Genomic DNA, 19,319 nt, shown 5'->3' on the forward strand with positions numbered 1-19,319 from the left:
CAATTTAAAAATCCTAGTTATAGACTCCTTGTACAACTCGTCTAGCAATCTTTAACTATAAAAGACTTGTAACAAGTGTCACGTGTTTTATGGATCCAGTTATTCACTTCTAGTATAGTCATGGGCATGGCCCCCACAAGGGGGGGCTTACAGGGCCCTAGCCTGCGGGCCCGGCGGGGCAGGTCAATCAAATAAGTGATATAAACATACATCACAAATTTGTTTCACTAGGGAAAAAAAGTCGCCTGCGGTACTATTTTCTTTAAAAACATTGTTGTTTAATATTACGTGGTTGTACAACAATTTTTAATTGTGTATCAATACTCGACAACTCCATAATTCAAATGGATGTATGTATTAAAATATACAAAAAAAAACACTAAATATACCTACACATAAATTTTACCGCGTACATCATTTTGGAAAACGCTACTGTAGAGCGTCACACTGCCTTTAAATTAGCGATAGGTAAGGGGCCCGCTTAGGATATGGGGGCCATGGTCATGGGTCCTGTACATGGTATCCTCTATACGTCGTGTCTCCATCACTACATTTGTAAAGAATCAATCGTTCAACTTTCGATTTGATATATGGTCCAAATCTCAATACAAAAAATAAAAATGAAGAAGACCAGATACTTGACCAGATTAATTTTTGTCCATATCTATAAGTAGGTATAAAACTGATTTTTTTTTCATTCTTCAAGCTTATCTATCAATTGGGCTAAGTTTATTTATAAAGATAATATATTAAAATTTAACCTAATACTAATTATTTTTAAATGTATTTCATTTAATTTTTATTTTTCTAAATCTTACGGTTTTGGGCCGTAAAGGGTTCAGCGATGTACTTCTACTACATACCATAACTACTGGACAGGGGTTTCCAACCGGTTTTGAATATAAACTGTTTTATGCCCAAGAAAACAGTGGCAAAAACACTTTAATTCAACATTCTATCAATGTGTTTAGGAAACAATCCCTGCAACCTCGGTGAACGATTGCCAAATAATATAGAAAACCCGTTACCATACCTAACCCGTGCTCCTCGGCAGGGATGTACCGAGGAATCAACAAAAAACGTAATAACGCTGAAATTAAAAGTAATACATCTTTTCCATTCAGGAAGAGGTACCTCGCCAAACTACTGTCCAACAACAAGATCTCTTCGATAACCGGAAGTCACTGTAGTCGCATATCTTCTCAGTGACGTAGCTGTCATGGCGGCAACGCACATACGGCAGGCGTGTTTGAATAATGTATTGGCTCTCTTTTTAGATGCGACTCATTTTCTTTTCCGCAATAAACAAAAAAAATACTAATAATAATTTTCCTGATCGTTTTAGACATATTTTTATTATAAAAAGCATCAAATTACGTAAATTTATAGATCTGTACACCACGGAAGCGTAAAATGAAATGATAAATTTAGGGGCATTTCTCATTTGAAAACGGAAGTTCGATTAGCTGCACTGGGGGGATTGTTAGTTCACAGTTTAAACACGTGGACAAGAAGTTCTTGATCGCAAACTACGTAAACATGTGGCCTCCGCGACAATAATCGGTAATTTATTTAAGATGAATTGTCTATAATTTACAGTACAGTGTACAATTAATAATAGTATAATATAAACATTATACAATGTCCTAGTGTAACGTTATGAACTACCAATTATTATTATTACACTGTGTGAAAAACAGCGCTCGAAATGGAAAAGTTAACAAACCGGAGCGCTCGACAGTTTTCTAAAGATATTTACATAGTTATCAAATTTTATGTGTGTTTCATAAAAATAAGTGTGTTAGATTTCTTATTATATGGCCTATCTAGCTCGGACGGTCATTTTTTTTTCCACGAGACGGAGCGATAACTTTACCGATTTCCGTCCGGTCCATTAAGAGCCCTGGTGAAAAATAAAAGTATAAACGACCCGATAACTCAATGTCTCGTGACACAGCACCCTAGTAACAACCCCTTACGACGTATACCATGTGTGTAGTGTAATTAAATTTTCCGATGCTTATTAATGTACACAATATTCTGTGTTAAAAATTCCAAATGATATATCCAGTCAACTCCTTGTGGAGATGTATAAATATCAAGTCTCATGTTTCCTTTACCTTTACTGAAAAATAATTATGTCTCTCCTCTACTCTAAGTCCAATGTGAAGGACTTCCTGAGGATCCTCACATTGAATCCAACTTAATTGAGTTATCAGTATTTTACGTAACTATCATCCTGGAAGATAAATATTACTTCGAGTTCAACAGCGTTGGATTTTATTAAACCACTTTTGCACACATATTCGGTTATTTATGTAATTTTGTATCGCGATAGTACAGTTTTTGAAAGATAATAAATTTGTAATATACTTATACCCTGGGCAAGGAGACGTTTATAATAATTACAAAATAAAAAGAACTTTTTATATACAACGTTTTTATATTTTCTGTTGAATTATTATGCTCAATATGCTCAAACATGTACTTGATATGAAGTAAATAAAAAAACAAACAAACAAAAAAATATAGTATACTGAAATGTCATTTTGATTTCCATAGTAACGCACGTATGTATTAATAATTTAGTTGCTAGGACCACCCACTTAGCAACCAATAATAGTGAATTGGATTACGGATTTCTTCCGTAATAACCTTTCATACAAAACAGAATTAACTGAAAATGAATTCAATTTTACTTAAATATGGCTAAAAGTATTAAAAGAATGCATTGGCATCGTGTTCTGATATATTCCAAAAGTTTCAAATGTCTAGCTAGTCGGGAAGTTATTTAAAAATCGATTGCAAGATTTGTACCGGACAAACAACCACCGGACAAATAAAAATACGAGCTAATAAAAACGTTGTAAAATGGAAGTATAGTACAAAATTATAAAAAAATATAACTTTGTATCCTATGTTACAAGATTTCAGTGGGAAATACGGCGACATTTTAGAAAGGTTTGTTTTTCCCATTGACGCCCCGTCAGGGTAGGCACGTCATGCGTTGCATAGGGACAGTGAATGAAGGAACGAATACAAATATTAGAATTTTTAGATCAGTAGCATAAAGCAGGCAATGTGGTCGCTGCATTAAAAAGTATTCATATCTTAAATTACAAAATGATCGAAGCATACAAAATCTTGACAACATAACTATTGTTGTGTTGTATACAATAGAATATAAATACTGTTTATAGCACAAGCAATATTTATACAAGCAAGCCTCCAAATCTGTCAGCACCACAGACTTCCATCTATCTAAAACCACCAACGTTTGAGAGTCGGTTTCGTGGAAATGCTCTAATACTCAGTAGATGGTGTAAGTATATATGTCAATTTAATTGAATTTTTGTATTTGTCTATTTCAGATAGCCGAAAATAAATAAAAATATACTTAGGTAGGTAGGTACATACCTAACGCATTTGTAGACAATTTGAAACTAAAAATAAGTGGGCACAGTATTCTGAGTCTGCTTAGGGCTGCACTTTGTCTAGGGACATAACTGCTTTAGGGTTTAGTCTTACTTTACGACTCTTATGGTAAATTACGATTCCTATTATAATAATAAATGTGTTTAACTCATTCACGGCGGACCTGTTAGTTACTAATTAATTACCACATTTATCTGCTAATTATAATGCTAATTGCTAATTATATCTAATGGGCAACGCAATAGTTGCGTTGGACGCACGTCATGAATTAAGTTATTTTTGTCCGGTTACATGTAAATTGTACGTATTACATTTCATCATATCACAGTTCGCCGTGAGCTTTCTTATCGAAAAGAGATGACCGTATACTATACAGTCATCTCTATAGCACCGAGATGAAAAAATACGCGTTGTCCGTGGAGCATTGCATACAATAATGTACCTATTTTATTAGATTCTAACCTAACCTAACAAATAATCCAGTATATTGGTTATTTCAAAACTGGCTTCGTGTAAAACGACAAGAACCGTGTTTGTTTAGATATTACAGCGGCATAACTTCGAAAAGAGACCCATAGATGGCGCTACCCATTGACTGGACGCCGCAAGCACTATCTAGATGGATTGGTATTTAACTCTATGTTGACTCCGTAATTGATATCTCTCACAGTCTTACAGCCAGTCGATTTAGTCTGATCAGCTCTGACACTTTTATCATAGATGTCCTCTATTTTGAGACTAAGCACGTTACACTATCGAGATTCGTTTCTAGTGATAAGTGTGGTATCTAGTTGTCAAATGTGATACCTACCTGAAATAATATTTTGGCAAGTTCATCTGGTTATTTGGTCAAGCGAGTCATCTTATCTGGTTAATCTGCTTTCGTATACCGTTTGAAATATTCTCTATTATTGTTGATTAATCTCTGTGAACTCGGAATCCCAGAACAATCGTTCTCCGGTTGGGTCTACGCAATATTAATCATGGACGTCACCTAACGGAGCACGGTGAAGCCGTCATGTCAAGAGCCTCTGACCGTTCCAATTTGGGTATTTTAAAACTATTTAATTATTGATCCACCATTCTTGCTTTATTTTTTTTCAAACTTAGCTGCTTGTATTTAAAGTTAGATTCTTCAAAATTCAGTATCGAGATGGTTAACATCCATTTAATGTATTTTAAATTCTTGTCTTTGCGATAATATAGTTTCTGTCAAGTATAAATCGCTCTTTTATTTTATTTGTTCCCATATTCCACACTGTTAAATATTTATTATCTTTCACGGTTGTCAGATCGTGTGGGGCCCAGAAATTTATTATGTACATCCTAAACCCTGGATTGCACGAGCCTTCAGCCGTGCAATCCCCGTTTTTAATTCAAATTCCAGTTATCAGTTGCGAGATTTCTGAAGGAATAGTGGAGTTCGGCTTGGAAAAGATCAGGTAACTCCACGGCCCGGTTTTATGTCTCATGCTCATGTTTGCTTTAACCATTTTACTTCATTATAGAGATCCATTTATTTTGTAATTGTGACGTCAAAAATTACAATTACAAAATGTTATACAACATTAACACTGGGAAAACTGGCGACCAACGTGGGCCCAAAGTGTTTCTATGTTATAAATTAACAAAACCATCCTATAACATGAATTTTATCTCAATACTTTTCGACCCAAAGAGGTTCGACGGTCTTTAATATACGACCATATATTTCCCATTTCACGGTGAAGTGTGATACGGCGAACTGCATACGTACAAATTTCCGGACACGATTTTGTCTGCGGTAGCTGTTGCAAACCCCTGCTCTGGGCAATAAAACATTGCAGGTTTTTTTTCCCACACTGTCGTTCCGCGAGTTTTCTCGATTTCATTTATACTTAATACCTCGGCAGGTAATTACATTATTTTGAAAAATTATGCACGCGAAATAATGTTTAATTACCGCCAAGCGTGAACTTTCGACATTTTAACAAACAATAGCAACGATAATAACCGTTATTATTTGCACAAACAATAGGAAACACGTATTTGACCAGACCGTAAAAAATCGTTGGCAAAACCTCACATAATATAAGTATTACTATTTTTTAAATTCTATTGCGCATTGACAAACATTGGTATCTTACAGTGGCGAAGGATAGAGGTAGGTTATGGATATCCTACAACAATTCTTCTTTTTTCGACCTTGTCCGATCCTAATAGGATCATATGGGCCTCCACGGAGTGGAGGTTTGTATTAACAGATTTTTGTTTATACGAGAAACGGATGTTAGCCACTTGCTCAACCTACTAAGTCCATACTCTGACTCATACACAAATTGAAAAACAATATGTTTATTTGCCAGACCCAGGACGCTATAGGCCGACGCTTAAGCCGCGTGGCCATCATAGGGCCAATACATAAATAGTGCACACTAAACTTTGCCCGTCGTACTTATTTGTTTTCATTTAACTAAGAATACAAACTGCAAAAAAGCATTTATAATCTATGTTGCCCTTGCATAAACCATAACAGAAAAAAAAAACATTATTCAATCTATAACATAATATTCAAAGTGATGTAAGATTTCATTGCATAATTTTATATATTTTAAATATTTACAAATATTTTTTGACTATTATCTATAATGGCTTTATTTGCGTAGGGTTTAATTACATTTTAAAAACTAATCAATACTAGGTTTGTAATCTTAGGTAAATGAAAACAAATATGTATGACTGACAAAGTTTAGTGTACAAGTTATTAAATTTACTTTTCTTCGTCCATTAGACTACAAAATATTTTTTTGGTTTTGAACGGTGTACTTTTAAATTTATGTAGTTTTGAATGGGAAAAACTTCCTTTTCCTCTAAAGATAAAGAACATTTATTGATTATACTTTTTTGCATTTTTTTTAGCATTTTTTCCCACATCAATATTTCAAAACGAATACAACCAATGCCCACTATATAACAGGACGTGACAAGAAACTGTAAACTTCGACGGTAGTACTTCGAATGAATTGTTTATAGAAAATTTGTTGCATATTGAAATACATAGTAATAATTTGAACAATTGAAAGTTATCATTTATTGCGACCAGGTTACCGTATTGCATTCGAATAAAATCAATAACTAGCACTACCATCGTAATCCATCATTCAATGCCACGGCATGAATATAATCAGCCCTGGGGTGACACAATAAGGAAGTAAAAATTAGTTTTATTGGTCATATTAGTGAAAACTTTGAAATCGTTTTTCATCACCTGAAAAAAATAACACCTTTAACTTATGTTCAGACGGTCACTCCAATCAAATTTGATGATCCACCGGTGGACCGCGATCGACGTCTTGCCCAGGGCTGCAATTAACATTAAATAAAAAGCAATTTCGCCATGCGCATTATAGAAACAAAACATGTATAATATATTAAGTAGTATCATAAAAAAGTCTGTTTATCTACCATTTAAAGATAGTTTTATGAGAATTCTAGCAATAATATATTTTTATAATATATGTGAATAGGTTGTTATAACAAATGATATTCTTACCTTGATATCACAAATAATTTCAAGGCAGTTTGAGAAAATTCTATAGTTAGGTATTATATAGATAATATAATTCTTTAAATCAACAGGAAGTTTAAAACGTTTAACAGATTGGAAAAGATTATAATTTAAGAAGTGAGTGAATCAGTCAATAAAAACACTTACATTAGGTATCGCTATAGTAGATTGTATTTATATTTATTATAAAAATCAAACCTTAACGAAATTTAACTAGGTACTTTGGAAGTGCAAGTACATTGAACTTTCATATTTTAATATATTGTGCTAATTAAACATGTATAAAGCAATCAGTAACTAGGGGTGGAGGTAGGCTGTTAATATTGGACATAAATGGTGCACTCTAAACTTTGTCAGTCATATTTAATTGTTTCAATTGAATTAAGATTACAATTTTACAAATAGTGCTGGTTAGTTTTAAAATTCAATTAAACCATGCCTAAACCAAACCATAATAATTAAGGTATGCTATGGGCGATTCGACAAAAATAGTGCACATTTTTACAGTCATACTTATTTGTTTTCGTTGAATTAAGTGTTGGTTAGTTTTTTTAAATTCATTAAGCTCTGCCTAAACCAAATCTTAAACGATAAAAAAGGTTATTCTATCTTTAAAATTTCTAAAATTATGTACGGTTCAATCGCATAATTTTAGATATTCTATAGATGAACGTATATTTTTTTTCTATATTATTTACTATGGGTTGGACTAGGCAGGGTTTACTTGAATTTTAAACACCAACAAACACTATCTACACATTGTAACCTTGCTTTAATGAAAACAAAATACGTTTGACTAAAAAAGTTTAGTGTGCACTATTTATGTCGGATCTTAACAGCCTACGTCCACCCTTCGCCACTGAAATCAATCTATTTGTGCCAAAATTAATATAAACAATTATCTCTTCTTCTTTTATTGCTTCTTCTTGGCGATTAACTGACATTTTTGTAGGAAACGATTATTCTATAATTTAATTTCATATAATTGGTACATACTATGGTTCGAACCTGGGACCCACGGTGTTATAGTCCAACGCTTAAGCCGCGCGGCCACCGTGGGCGTAAAATCTGGGTCTGGCAAGTACACATATTGTTTTTCAATTTGTGTGTGTCAGGGTATGGACCTAATAGGTTGAGCAAGTGGCTGACATCCATTTCTCGTAAAAAACAAAATCTGTCAATACAAACCTCTACTCTGTGGAGGACCATATGATCCTATTAGGATCGGACATGGTCGAAAGAAGAATGCTTAGATGAAAAATAGAAATATAACAAATATAGCTAGGTAGTTAAATTTTTGTTCTGATAAAATATCTTTCTGTCAAGTAACAGTGTAAAATATATGTTAATGAGAAGATTATCCTAACCATTATAATATTATAGTTTCACGTTCATATACTTGATTTGGTTATATTTAAATAGAAGAATGTTATCTTAAAGATATTGTATTAAACACAACAAAGTACCTACTGTTGTAAAATCTTACATTATTTGAAATATTTTTATAAATTATTATTTGAACACTGGTCACAATAATGTAATTCTGCGATAAAACGAATAGCACTTATGTGCCAATATTTTGCTCGCTTCATTGATTTTCCACTCAATAATTATTCTTTTAAGTTTTATACTCAATACTCACTTATTGAGCTACGTGAATGGGTTAAATCAATATTTAATTGCGATATTCCAGTAAATAATATAATAGCATCATTGCATTGGTGGCCTTAAATTGTTGTAAAATTGAAATAAGAAACAACAGCGTTATTTAATTACCACATTCCATAGATTTTCTTCGGTGAATGCTGTATTGGTAGAGATTGCAATACCGGTATTAAATTATTATTTATCGATAGCAAAATACCGGTTTAAAAATCCAAAATACCGGTATTATCTGTACCAGGGACGGCTCTACCTTAATGGTTCGTAGGGACCATCCCCACATCATTATCATGAAATGAACTATTTAATTTATTTTATCCATCTAAACGCGTCGCAATTATATAGATATACTGTTTATTATTATTATACAAAATAACTAAAGCAATGATTGTAACTTGTGTAATAACATAATGATGATAACGTGGTATTAAAGTAATTAATTAAATTAAATACGCCTTATTTTACGGTAACACCTATGTACAAATTGAGATAACTATGGCTAACATGAGATAATATGAGATAACAAACCCGTCGTCGCGGTACATATCTTGTTCTACAAAGCATGTGAATGCATTAGCGTTAGTATACGCATACTGGGGAGCGAATCAAATAACCCCATGGTAAGTAAAAACGCTCGCTGCAAATTGCTGTTCAAAACTGATAAGTCTATAATAATTATTATGTTATGTGAACTAGATGTGATTAAGTAACGACTCAGATAATCATATTATTTATTCTGAAAAATTATTCATTTCCTCATTAATAAAACCATATTATTATTAGTAGTATGTATTGAGAAAGTAGGTAGGTAGGTATGTATATTTAATAATTGATGGCTAAACCCCACCACCTAGAAAGTCGTCGAGCCGCCACTGATCGGTACTATTAAGAAAGCAAACACGTTTATGTTTTTTGAACATGAATTTAATTTTGAATCTATATTAAATTTAGTGTAGATATAAGTTTTATGCTGCCAAATCGCTCGAAATATATTGACCGAAACCAACAAAAGTTAACTAATAATAAAACCAAATCCCTCCAATATACTCAAGTATAGAATTGTCCCGATTATTTACCATATTTCGAAAAACAAAACATTCGTGGCATATACTATTTCCAATTATTCTATTGATCCAACGTTGAAAGTAAATCTAATAAACGTTTAATTCAAGAGAGATTTTCCTGCACTGGGACGTATAGTATTTATAAAAATCATCAGTTCTACAATATTATGATCTACACATATTTATAAAGGTCAACATAGTAAATGTGTACTCTAGGTTGCAATAAAATATTTTTTTTAATAGCTCTATTTATTGATATGTACTTATTTTTTCTATAATATATTTTGAAGAATACCGGTATTTAATACGAAATACCGGTATTGATGTATTCATTCGGTATTGCAATCCCTATACATAGGTGTGGAGTAAAAAAACAGATGACGTATTGAATGGATTAACGTATTAGTATTGTTTGGTTGTATAATATTGTATAAACTATGATCATAAAACCCTACCTAGTCCGATGTGATTATCAGTTATTTGACAGGTAGGCGAAGGGGTATGTGAAAGGGGCGGCTGTTAAGTAGCGACGCCCTGTCTATTTTTTACTATTCTTGTAATCTATTTCCATAAATTAATTTTCCTTAATACTAAGTATTTTCTCAACTTGGCTCCAAAATCAATGAAAAATGTGATACATAATAATATGCTATGTCGTATTCGAGAGTTAATTATCCCGGGATATGAACTGTCAGGTGTGACGCTTTTTAATGTAGGTTCGGCTGATTGTGCTACGAGATAAACTGGCGATAATTATTTAATAGAAGTTAATATTCGGTGATTTAAAAAATGAATACTTCTAATATTATAACACCACCATTACCGAGCAGCGCGACAGGCTAGACTCAGTGTCAGGGTTTGAAATGGTCTGGAGCGCACCGGAGCGCCGTTCCGGTTCATGGAATCCCCAAAAGTATCGCTCCGTCTCGTGAAAAAGATATTTTGGCCATCTGAGCTAAATATACCATATTAAGTTTAACAAAAAATCTAACATACTTAATGTTATAAGTAATACATAAAATTAGATAACAATGTTAATATTTTCTGATAATTATTTAGCGCTCCGGTTCGTAAAATATACGCGTGGTATGTATGAAATATCATTGTTTACGCGACATATTTTGCAAAGGCAATGTAGGAGATAATATAATTTATAAATGAAACAACAATAAAACTAGATACATAATTCCATTTTAGGTTAAAAAAAAAAAAAAAAAAACATAGGGTTACCAGCTGATGGTATCCAAAATGTTGTGTCGTTTTCGACATAAATAATAATATTGTCCTTCACACATTTTAGAAACGATCCTATTTTGTCATCCATTTCAAATTGGACACTGGTCACTGATTTCACGGCATTTTTTGGCCGCAATAGCAATAGTATTGAAATAGTTTTTTCAGATATAAAAAGTCAATGAATCAACTAAAGAAATAGATTATCGGTGGAATTTAAGAAATGAATAATTTTAATGCAATACAATTTTAAACATGTCTTACAGTTTGTTAATTTTATTGAAATAGTTTTATTGAAAAATGAAGAATTACTTTATAAAATAATTTATTCCGAAAAAGTATGAACCAACTAAAAATTAGTATAAATGCCCCCTCGTAAATGTAAATTGTACGTAAAACATTTCACCGTGAGCTTTTTTATTGGAAAGAGATGACCGTATGTTATACGGTCTCCAATTTGATTAGATTCAATATGAATATTAATTCAATTTTCATAGCTGATTTTGGCAAAATTCATGAATTCAATAATGAAAACCTAACCTAACGTAACCCAACATTAAAAATCCAGTATATCGGCTATTTTCAGAATTTGTTTGCTGCTGGCTTCCTGAAACCGAAAACCGACAAGAACCATGTTTTATTTATACATGAATTTTATGTAGGTACTATACGACCCAAAGAGGTTGGACGGTCTTGATTGTGGATTTCCGATACAACATTTCACAGTGAAGTGTGATACGGCGAACTGCATACGTACAAATTTCCGGACTCGTTTTCTCGCAGATACTGTCAAAAATCTGTTGTCAGTAATACTACTCGATTAACTTTAATTTCTGGAAATTGTTGACGGATAATGCCTACGCTTATGTCTTTTTTTAATAAATATAATAACGTTTTTTTTTGTATTTCATTTAAAGAACAAATATACGATAAACTAATTATACATATGACGCACACCATATAAAGTCAATTGTTTACATAAACTAGTAGTAACTATTTAGCAATGCCAAATCATTTAAAGAGATATAACTTTAAAATATTAGACATTGTTTGTTACAAATGAGTGGCGCATTAATTATTGATATCAAAATTAAGCTATTAAGTGATAAAACATTTATAGTAAGTACATATATACAAACAGTATTAAAAATTCACTAAAATGAATCTCATTCGGGGATTAGACCAAAACCGACTTATGGTGGTTTTATAACTAGGAGTTGGCTATATTGAATATATTATAGTAACATTAAAATATAGCTGTAATTTATGTAGCTGTACAAATTCAAATTCAAATTTTATTTATTTTTACATATAGTGAACATTGCAAATTATTAATCCAAGACGTTCACAACATGACATTTAGAAACAAAGAAATATTATTTAAACAGTATTATATAAAAGTTATTAAACAGTAGAAAAGTGTAAATACAATATATATTATACCTAAAAGTATATAAATTAGAATAATTAGATACAAGGTAGTACACCGAATGAGCTAAGCAGACCCTATTTTAAGAATTTAAGAAACAATGCCCACCTATACTCATTCTCACGCAGGAGGGTTGCCCTCCCGATGAGCTACCTAATAGTTCCCTCCAAACTAACCCGCCCCGCATCACACTCGCTCTTAATCGAGCGTATCACGAGATCGAGATGATTAGCTGTAAAACTTTAACGGACTACCTGCTTAAATATAATGTTCTGGCAGTGAGCCATTACTGATAAAGGCAAACGGAAAATTAGCGATTACTTGACGGCTTCAGGTAAAAGAGAAAAAGTGAGGAGACGATGTTGTCAGTTGTCGCATACCTGAACATCGCCGAGAAGGACTTGGTTTCTGTCCTGTTAATGGGCTGCAATTCTAAATTCACATTAGGTACTAATAATTAATATACCTACTACGCTATAATTGTCATTTTTTTAAGAAATAGCTCTCCGTCGCAAGCTTTTGTTTATTTGATTCGTCACCCACTAGCTTTGAGAGCTTTGTTTTTTTTATATCAGTGATTGGTTACAATTAGGGAATCCAATCCCGAGCCAAAATTTTGATCCCGGGATTTCGGGATTACAATTTGACGATCCCGGGATTGGCGTTTTTTTCGATAGTTAATATTATTTTTTTTATGTACCTATACAAATAGCATTGATAAAATCGTTCGAAACTGTTAATTTATATACTATGTACTTAAGACATTTGGACATAGTTATACAGAAAGTAGCCAGTCCACAAAAATAAAAAAAATGAGATATGATATAGATCAGATGCGAGAAGGTTGTCTCTACGTTCTGGTGAAAATAGCCTAGCCGCAAAAAAAATATTCTTGAAATAAAATACTATTTACAATTTTACATACATTTTTAATATCATGTTGTTGTTAAAGTGCCATTATCTCAGCTCGACATTATTGTGGACTGGCTACATTCTGCATAACTACGTCCATTTAATGTTAATATTGTGTACGTTCAATCATGGAAATACATGGGTTTAATGGGGTAAATAGTAAATAATATTGTAATAAAGTCAAACAGTTTTTTTATTTATTTAAGAAAAGATAACATTCATAAAATTCAGCGCAGAAACAAGTGCCTGCCTGCACGTCCGTGGCACTGGCGGTTAGACGCCGTTTGCGTGCCAGAACGTCAGTGGCGTCTAACTGGTAAATGAGCGAATTTATTATTTTTATGATGTTCTTACAATTGCGTATGACAACAATAAATGGTTATTTAATGCCCGTGAGCATCCGGCGATTCCCCCTGTGACATTTGCAGGTACATACATTTCACTAACATAATTTTGTACACATACTATTTGATTGTGATTGATAAAAAAATCAATCCTGAAGGTTTGGGGTTATAATTACTAATCCCAGGATTCATAGATATCGAAAATTGTTCGGGATCCCGGGATTGGATTCCCTAGTTACAATCAAGATGTTACCAATCAATCAATTGGTTACAAGAAACCTTCTCAGTGTCATATTATATATACAGTAGTGGCAACGTAGTTACATTCGCTGAACGTACATTTATTTAAGCCGGTTTGATATATTTATCCTACATTTCAATTTAAATCATTCAGTATGTATTTATTTATTTAAGGACAAAACTTGTTCTTGTTCCGTTATTTTTTTTTACAAAACAAAAATGCAATTCATGCACTTGACAAGCGCTGATTTAACGTAGTTACCTTTCTTATAGCTCGTTGTAGTAGCGTAGCACCTCTACGCTGGTGGCGTAGGCCGTGGACTCCAGAGACGTAGACATGGCATGTTTTTATAAATACATCCGATTAATTATCACCGATTTCAACCACTCAGAGACACCTTATCAAAATGATGTATTTTGAACTTATTTTTTTATGAAACTGGTAAAAGTCTCTCAGGGTAGCAAAAAAAAAATGATTGATATGTCAGAATCGATTTCAATATATTTATATTTAGAATCAAGCTTTAATTAATATTATGTATAGATAATTACTATCAAGCATGTATTATGCTCTTAAACGATTGAAAAATTAGTATTTATTAAATGAATATTATTTTTCATCGGAAATTGCTTCGATTTATGTAAATTGATCACAATAAACCTTGAATTAAAATATTATTATTATGAACTATTTCAAAGTGAAGGCTATTTTCTTATACATATATCAGTAATTAAATAATTTTCATATATTACATACTATATTGTGTACTCACATAATTGCACAATATGTAATATGTATGGACACAGTTGGTAATTAATTTTATAAGGCTTGCAAGAATACGGGGAAGGAAATTTTATGATTACCTTAATGATAATGGTTCTAGCGAAAAAAGGATATTTAATTACTTATTGCATGGTCATAGTGCACACACATTTTTCTTCAAACTAGTTTATTTTACCGCCATTAATTAGTGATACATGAGATTAATTATTAAGTAATTAAATTGTTTTTACTATCGAGCCTTGATGAACGATCATCATCAATAAATAAAAACATTACATACTTCGATTTAATACCGATTATTAATTTTTTTCCATTTTCATTTGAACCTGTTGATTACGAATCCAATGGACAAACTTCTTGGCTTTAAGCTTTCATGAAAATATAGCATATATCTCCTGTGGCCATTCCAAATATGGTTATGTTTTTGTGATCTTGTATTAAAACATTTTATGTATTCTTTTTCTTCTTATTATTGCTACAACCATGTGTGTGTCTTGGCCTCCTTCAGCATCTGCCTACAGCCATGTCGGTCTAAAGCCACTTCCTTCTAGATAATCACGTCCAAGATCTTTAAATCCAACTCGATATTAAATCTCCACCTTGTATGAGGTCAACTAGGTCTTAGTTTGCCTTCGGCTTCTCGAATGTCAGTTTGTTTACCATGCATGACTCGCCCATTCTGTGTACATGACCCAGCCATCTAAGGCAGCAATTTTTGCGATGTTGTTCCAAAATTGACATTACATTCTTTATCACAAGAAATTTCAAACGACATCGTGTCTTTACTGACTATCGGTTTAACGGTAAACGGATTGTATGGAAACGGGAAAATTTCTTCCAGTTTGTAACAATATGGAGAATCTCGACAAACGAATGATATGGAAAGAAAACAATAACAAATAACGAAGATTTATGTCCGAGGAGATTTTTTTCATGTTATTGAAAATGGGTTATAATAGAGCAATAGATATACTTAATAATATTTTTATTCAGCAGTGAAAATTTCAATAGTTTAATTCAAATGTGTTAAATGATGACCACAATGAAAATATTATTTTCTCTGTTTTTTCAACAGCGTCGAAACTGATTCTTCGCAGCATCAGTGGCCAGTTCAAATCGGGACAGCTCACAGCCATTTTGGGACCATCCGGAGCTGGAAAGTCGACACTCCTCAACATTTTAGCTGGATACAAGTAAGAAATACTCTTTTAATTCGAATAATATTATAATTAGGCCTCTGCCAGGGGCAGATAATATTGTAACTAGTGAAATACCGCTTTGAAAGTTTTTATTTTATTTCAGTATAAAAAGCTTTCATTTGCTAGAAGCCTAGCTTTAACGGTAGGATTATTATGAGTAAAATGATTTAAAATTTATGATGGTTGTTTTTATAATAAATTCTACTTACATTTTTAATGCTTGATTGCAGCAACAAAACCTCGAAACTACATGAATGTTTAACTTGGAATATAAACAATACTTTAATTCGGAAAATGTTATCATATAGCTAATAGGGTACAAATCGATTTATTGTTCCATCTATCGGTAATAAAATTATAGCGTGGGAAACTAGCGAAGTCTATAAATAGTATGAAATGAATGATGTATCTTGATAATGATGATTAATCTTTTATAATGATTTGGGGAATATTGTACTTATATCCTCTCATTATGAAGCGGGGGTATTGTAGTTTTCAGGATTTAATATCATGCGTATTATCTTCTCAAGTGTTTCCTATTCGTTTGAGGACATCACAATCTGCAACCCTATTCCTCCAAGGAAAACGTTGATCAAATTTGTATCAAAATAATAACAATGTGACGTATAAATTAGAAATAATTTATTTTGTTTTTATGTGCTAAATGAAAAGTATTTTTAAATTATTACTATCGTGATCATTTAATTTACATGGTCACATATTTGAGAAATTACACTTATTTATATAATATTCGGTAAGAAAACATTGATGAACTAATTCAATGAAAAATATAGGCAATAATCTACACATTATGCTAAAAAGTATTACATATTACTTAACACGTATATGTCAATGAGTTGTCGGAATTCGAGAAAGGTCTACCATATTTGCTTTTCATTTTTTTTAAATTACATTTTTGTAAACATACCAACATATACAATAACTTTATTATTTTACCACAAAAAAGCTACTTACCCACTCGTGATTTATTACGCAAGTATGCTAAAGAAATTCCACGTATTTTCCTCATAGTTTGAGATAGTTTCGTATACATCAAACAGGAAAAATATGACTTCAATTATTGCTTATTTTACCAAAAAACATTTTTATTTAAGTACTTACCTACTCGATTTTTTTCCATACAATACTTTATATTCAAGAACAAATATTCACACTCGTAACAAAAAAAACATATTTATGCGCACTTCCTAATGCCATGTCATTGAACTTGTGTAATCGTCAGTTGGGGCCGATCCATTGCTGAATGAAGGCCTACTTATCGTTACTTCTAATCCTCTCGTGACTTTTTTGTACTTACATCTGCTGAATCGATCAGTTCGTTGCAGTGACGTCCTGAGACAAAATGCCGCCCATAGGCAGTGCCAAAATATATAATACTTTATATCATCCTTTCATGATTCCAATATCTAAGAAATGTGTTGTATGGATACATTACTAACAATATTATATACCACTAAATCTAATTTAAATTCAATTTTTGTTTCAATAGACAATATTGTGAGTCTACGGTTTCAGATAGGTACCTACATTTAAAAATACACTTGACAACTTCCAAAACTCACGAGTGACTGGCGAACATATTGGGATAAATTTTAAATTATGTATGCACGTATCATTTCTGTTCACCAAGAACGTGACGTCCAAGGACAATGGAAGTAAACTAGACATTGCGAACCCAACAAAAATCCTGTTAAAATATTTATAGTACCTAATTAATACATTTTGTTTCCAACCAGTGACCTGAATTTTTAAATGAAAGATATTTCCGTTATTACTAAGTTTAGGTAGCTATTTATATATATACCTAGTGATTCTCCTCGATTTTCCGCCCTTCGGGTAACTGCCACCCCCAAACGACGCTCAATCTGCCTACCCCCACGGGACGTCACTGGTTCGTTGTTCCAGTTGGTTTAAAGGCGACCACTATATGACTGTATTCGTCTAGTAGAGTAGTGATTATTCATTTTCCGTGTGATATTGCCAGCTCATTATCATTTCAGATCATTGATATACTACTAGATGAGGAGTTCCCATACAAGTGTCATTTTAAAAATATACCACAAAAGAAAAAAGAAGATATTATGAATATCGTCTTATAATATTTCCTTGTAGGTATAATGCGTTAAGACCGTTAACATGGATTCCCGAATTTCACCTGTATTGCCCCGGCTATAAAACTAAATTTGCGTTCTTGGAATAGTGAGCCTAAGGGTGTCTGCAACCCAAAGCTTGCAAGCTACCAAAAATTCATGTCTGAGCGGACAGAGCAAGTCGTCATGCGCTGACTATTAGTTAGAGTAAAATGCAAGCTAGATCGGGCTTACCCATAATTATTGCCAGGTCGTTTTCGAGACAAATATTAAGTGAGCTTATATCGAGTTAAGTCCGCTGATATTAAAACAGTAAGTTTTAACACTGGCCGAGTCACTGAAAATCGGGCGTCATTTTAAGAAACATATGATTCATCCATTAGTATATCAATGTTTCAGATAGGCGAAAATCACAACAGATCACGTAATTACTCTAGGTTGCGTTCTTAACTATTGGTTTCTTTTGTTAGACGTATTACTTTGCAGACAAATCAGTATCAGCTTTAAACCTTATTTCATGAACAATATTCATATAATGAAGATATTATCTTAGAATGTCATTGTCGAGTGTCGTCAATAGACGACATCTTTCTAAGCGGTGGTAATTATTAATTTATGTGAATAAAATAAGCTTTTGATATTTTGAAGCATGAAATACGAAAAGAAAAAGTAGATAGTAATACCAAATACAACCCCTCGCGAAGAGACGTCGCCAATCCCATATCAGGAACTTTACATGAAACAACGACTACCGTCCCGTAAAATCACCATATGCCCCGCAAGTTTGCAACCCCCGATAAATATTATAAAATAAATATTTCGCAAATGAACACGAGGTTTCTCAACGTCCCCAAACTACCTGTTTGCCCTTCTCGGTAAAAATACACCCGACCCCGATGGAGAAAGCATAAGGCCTACCGCGCATGGAGGATTACATAACCGGCCGGTAGCATTCGGACAATCGTTGGTTTGCTCGCGCATGATCCAAATTATTACCGGCCAGTATGTTTGAGCGCGCATGGCGTGATATAGATCGGAGGCAATGCGCGCGCACTGAAGATATGCTTCCGCACCGAAAAATGGCGGACGCAAAATAAGAAATGTCAAAATGGATTTTGTAGAGCTTATATTATATAATATATAGAGGTTTTGTATAGATTATCAAACTGTTTTAAAATGTGGGTGTATATATTATTAATTTATGAAGAAAGAAACTGAAAAAATGGGACTGGTACGCGCATGCAAAGCCAATAGGTACGCATCGATGAACTGTCAAGTCAAATGTGGCGGTTCGATGTATGCGTGCGCTAGATACGACACGTCACTTGTGCGTGCATGTATGAGAGCACTCTCGACCGG

At 32.9% G+C, this 19,319-nt stretch overlaps 1 protein-coding gene across 2 annotated transcripts in view; it reads left to right on the forward strand.

Moving 5' to 3' along the window:
• The window catches only part of LOC147078283 (ATP-binding cassette sub-family G member 4), a 102,940-nt gene that overhangs the window by 64,920 nt on the left and 18,701 nt on the right, over positions 1–19,319 (forward strand). For both annotated transcript variants that reach the window (XM_085958161.1, XM_085958150.1), the window contains exon 3: positions 15,726–15,843. In XM_085958161.1, the coding sequence (XP_085814287.1) occupies positions 15,726–15,843 (118 nt within the window). The remainder of the gene's footprint in view (positions 1–15,725; positions 15,844–19,319) is intronic.

Source organism: Rhyacophila brunnea, unplaced genomic scaffold (assembly GCF_057557595.1).
Source record: "Rhyacophila brunnea isolate RB1 unplaced genomic scaffold, BYU_Rbru_1.0 scaffold_11, whole genome shotgun sequence".
Lineage (NCBI taxonomy): Eukaryota > Metazoa > Arthropoda > Insecta > Trichoptera > Rhyacophilidae > Rhyacophila > Rhyacophila brunnea.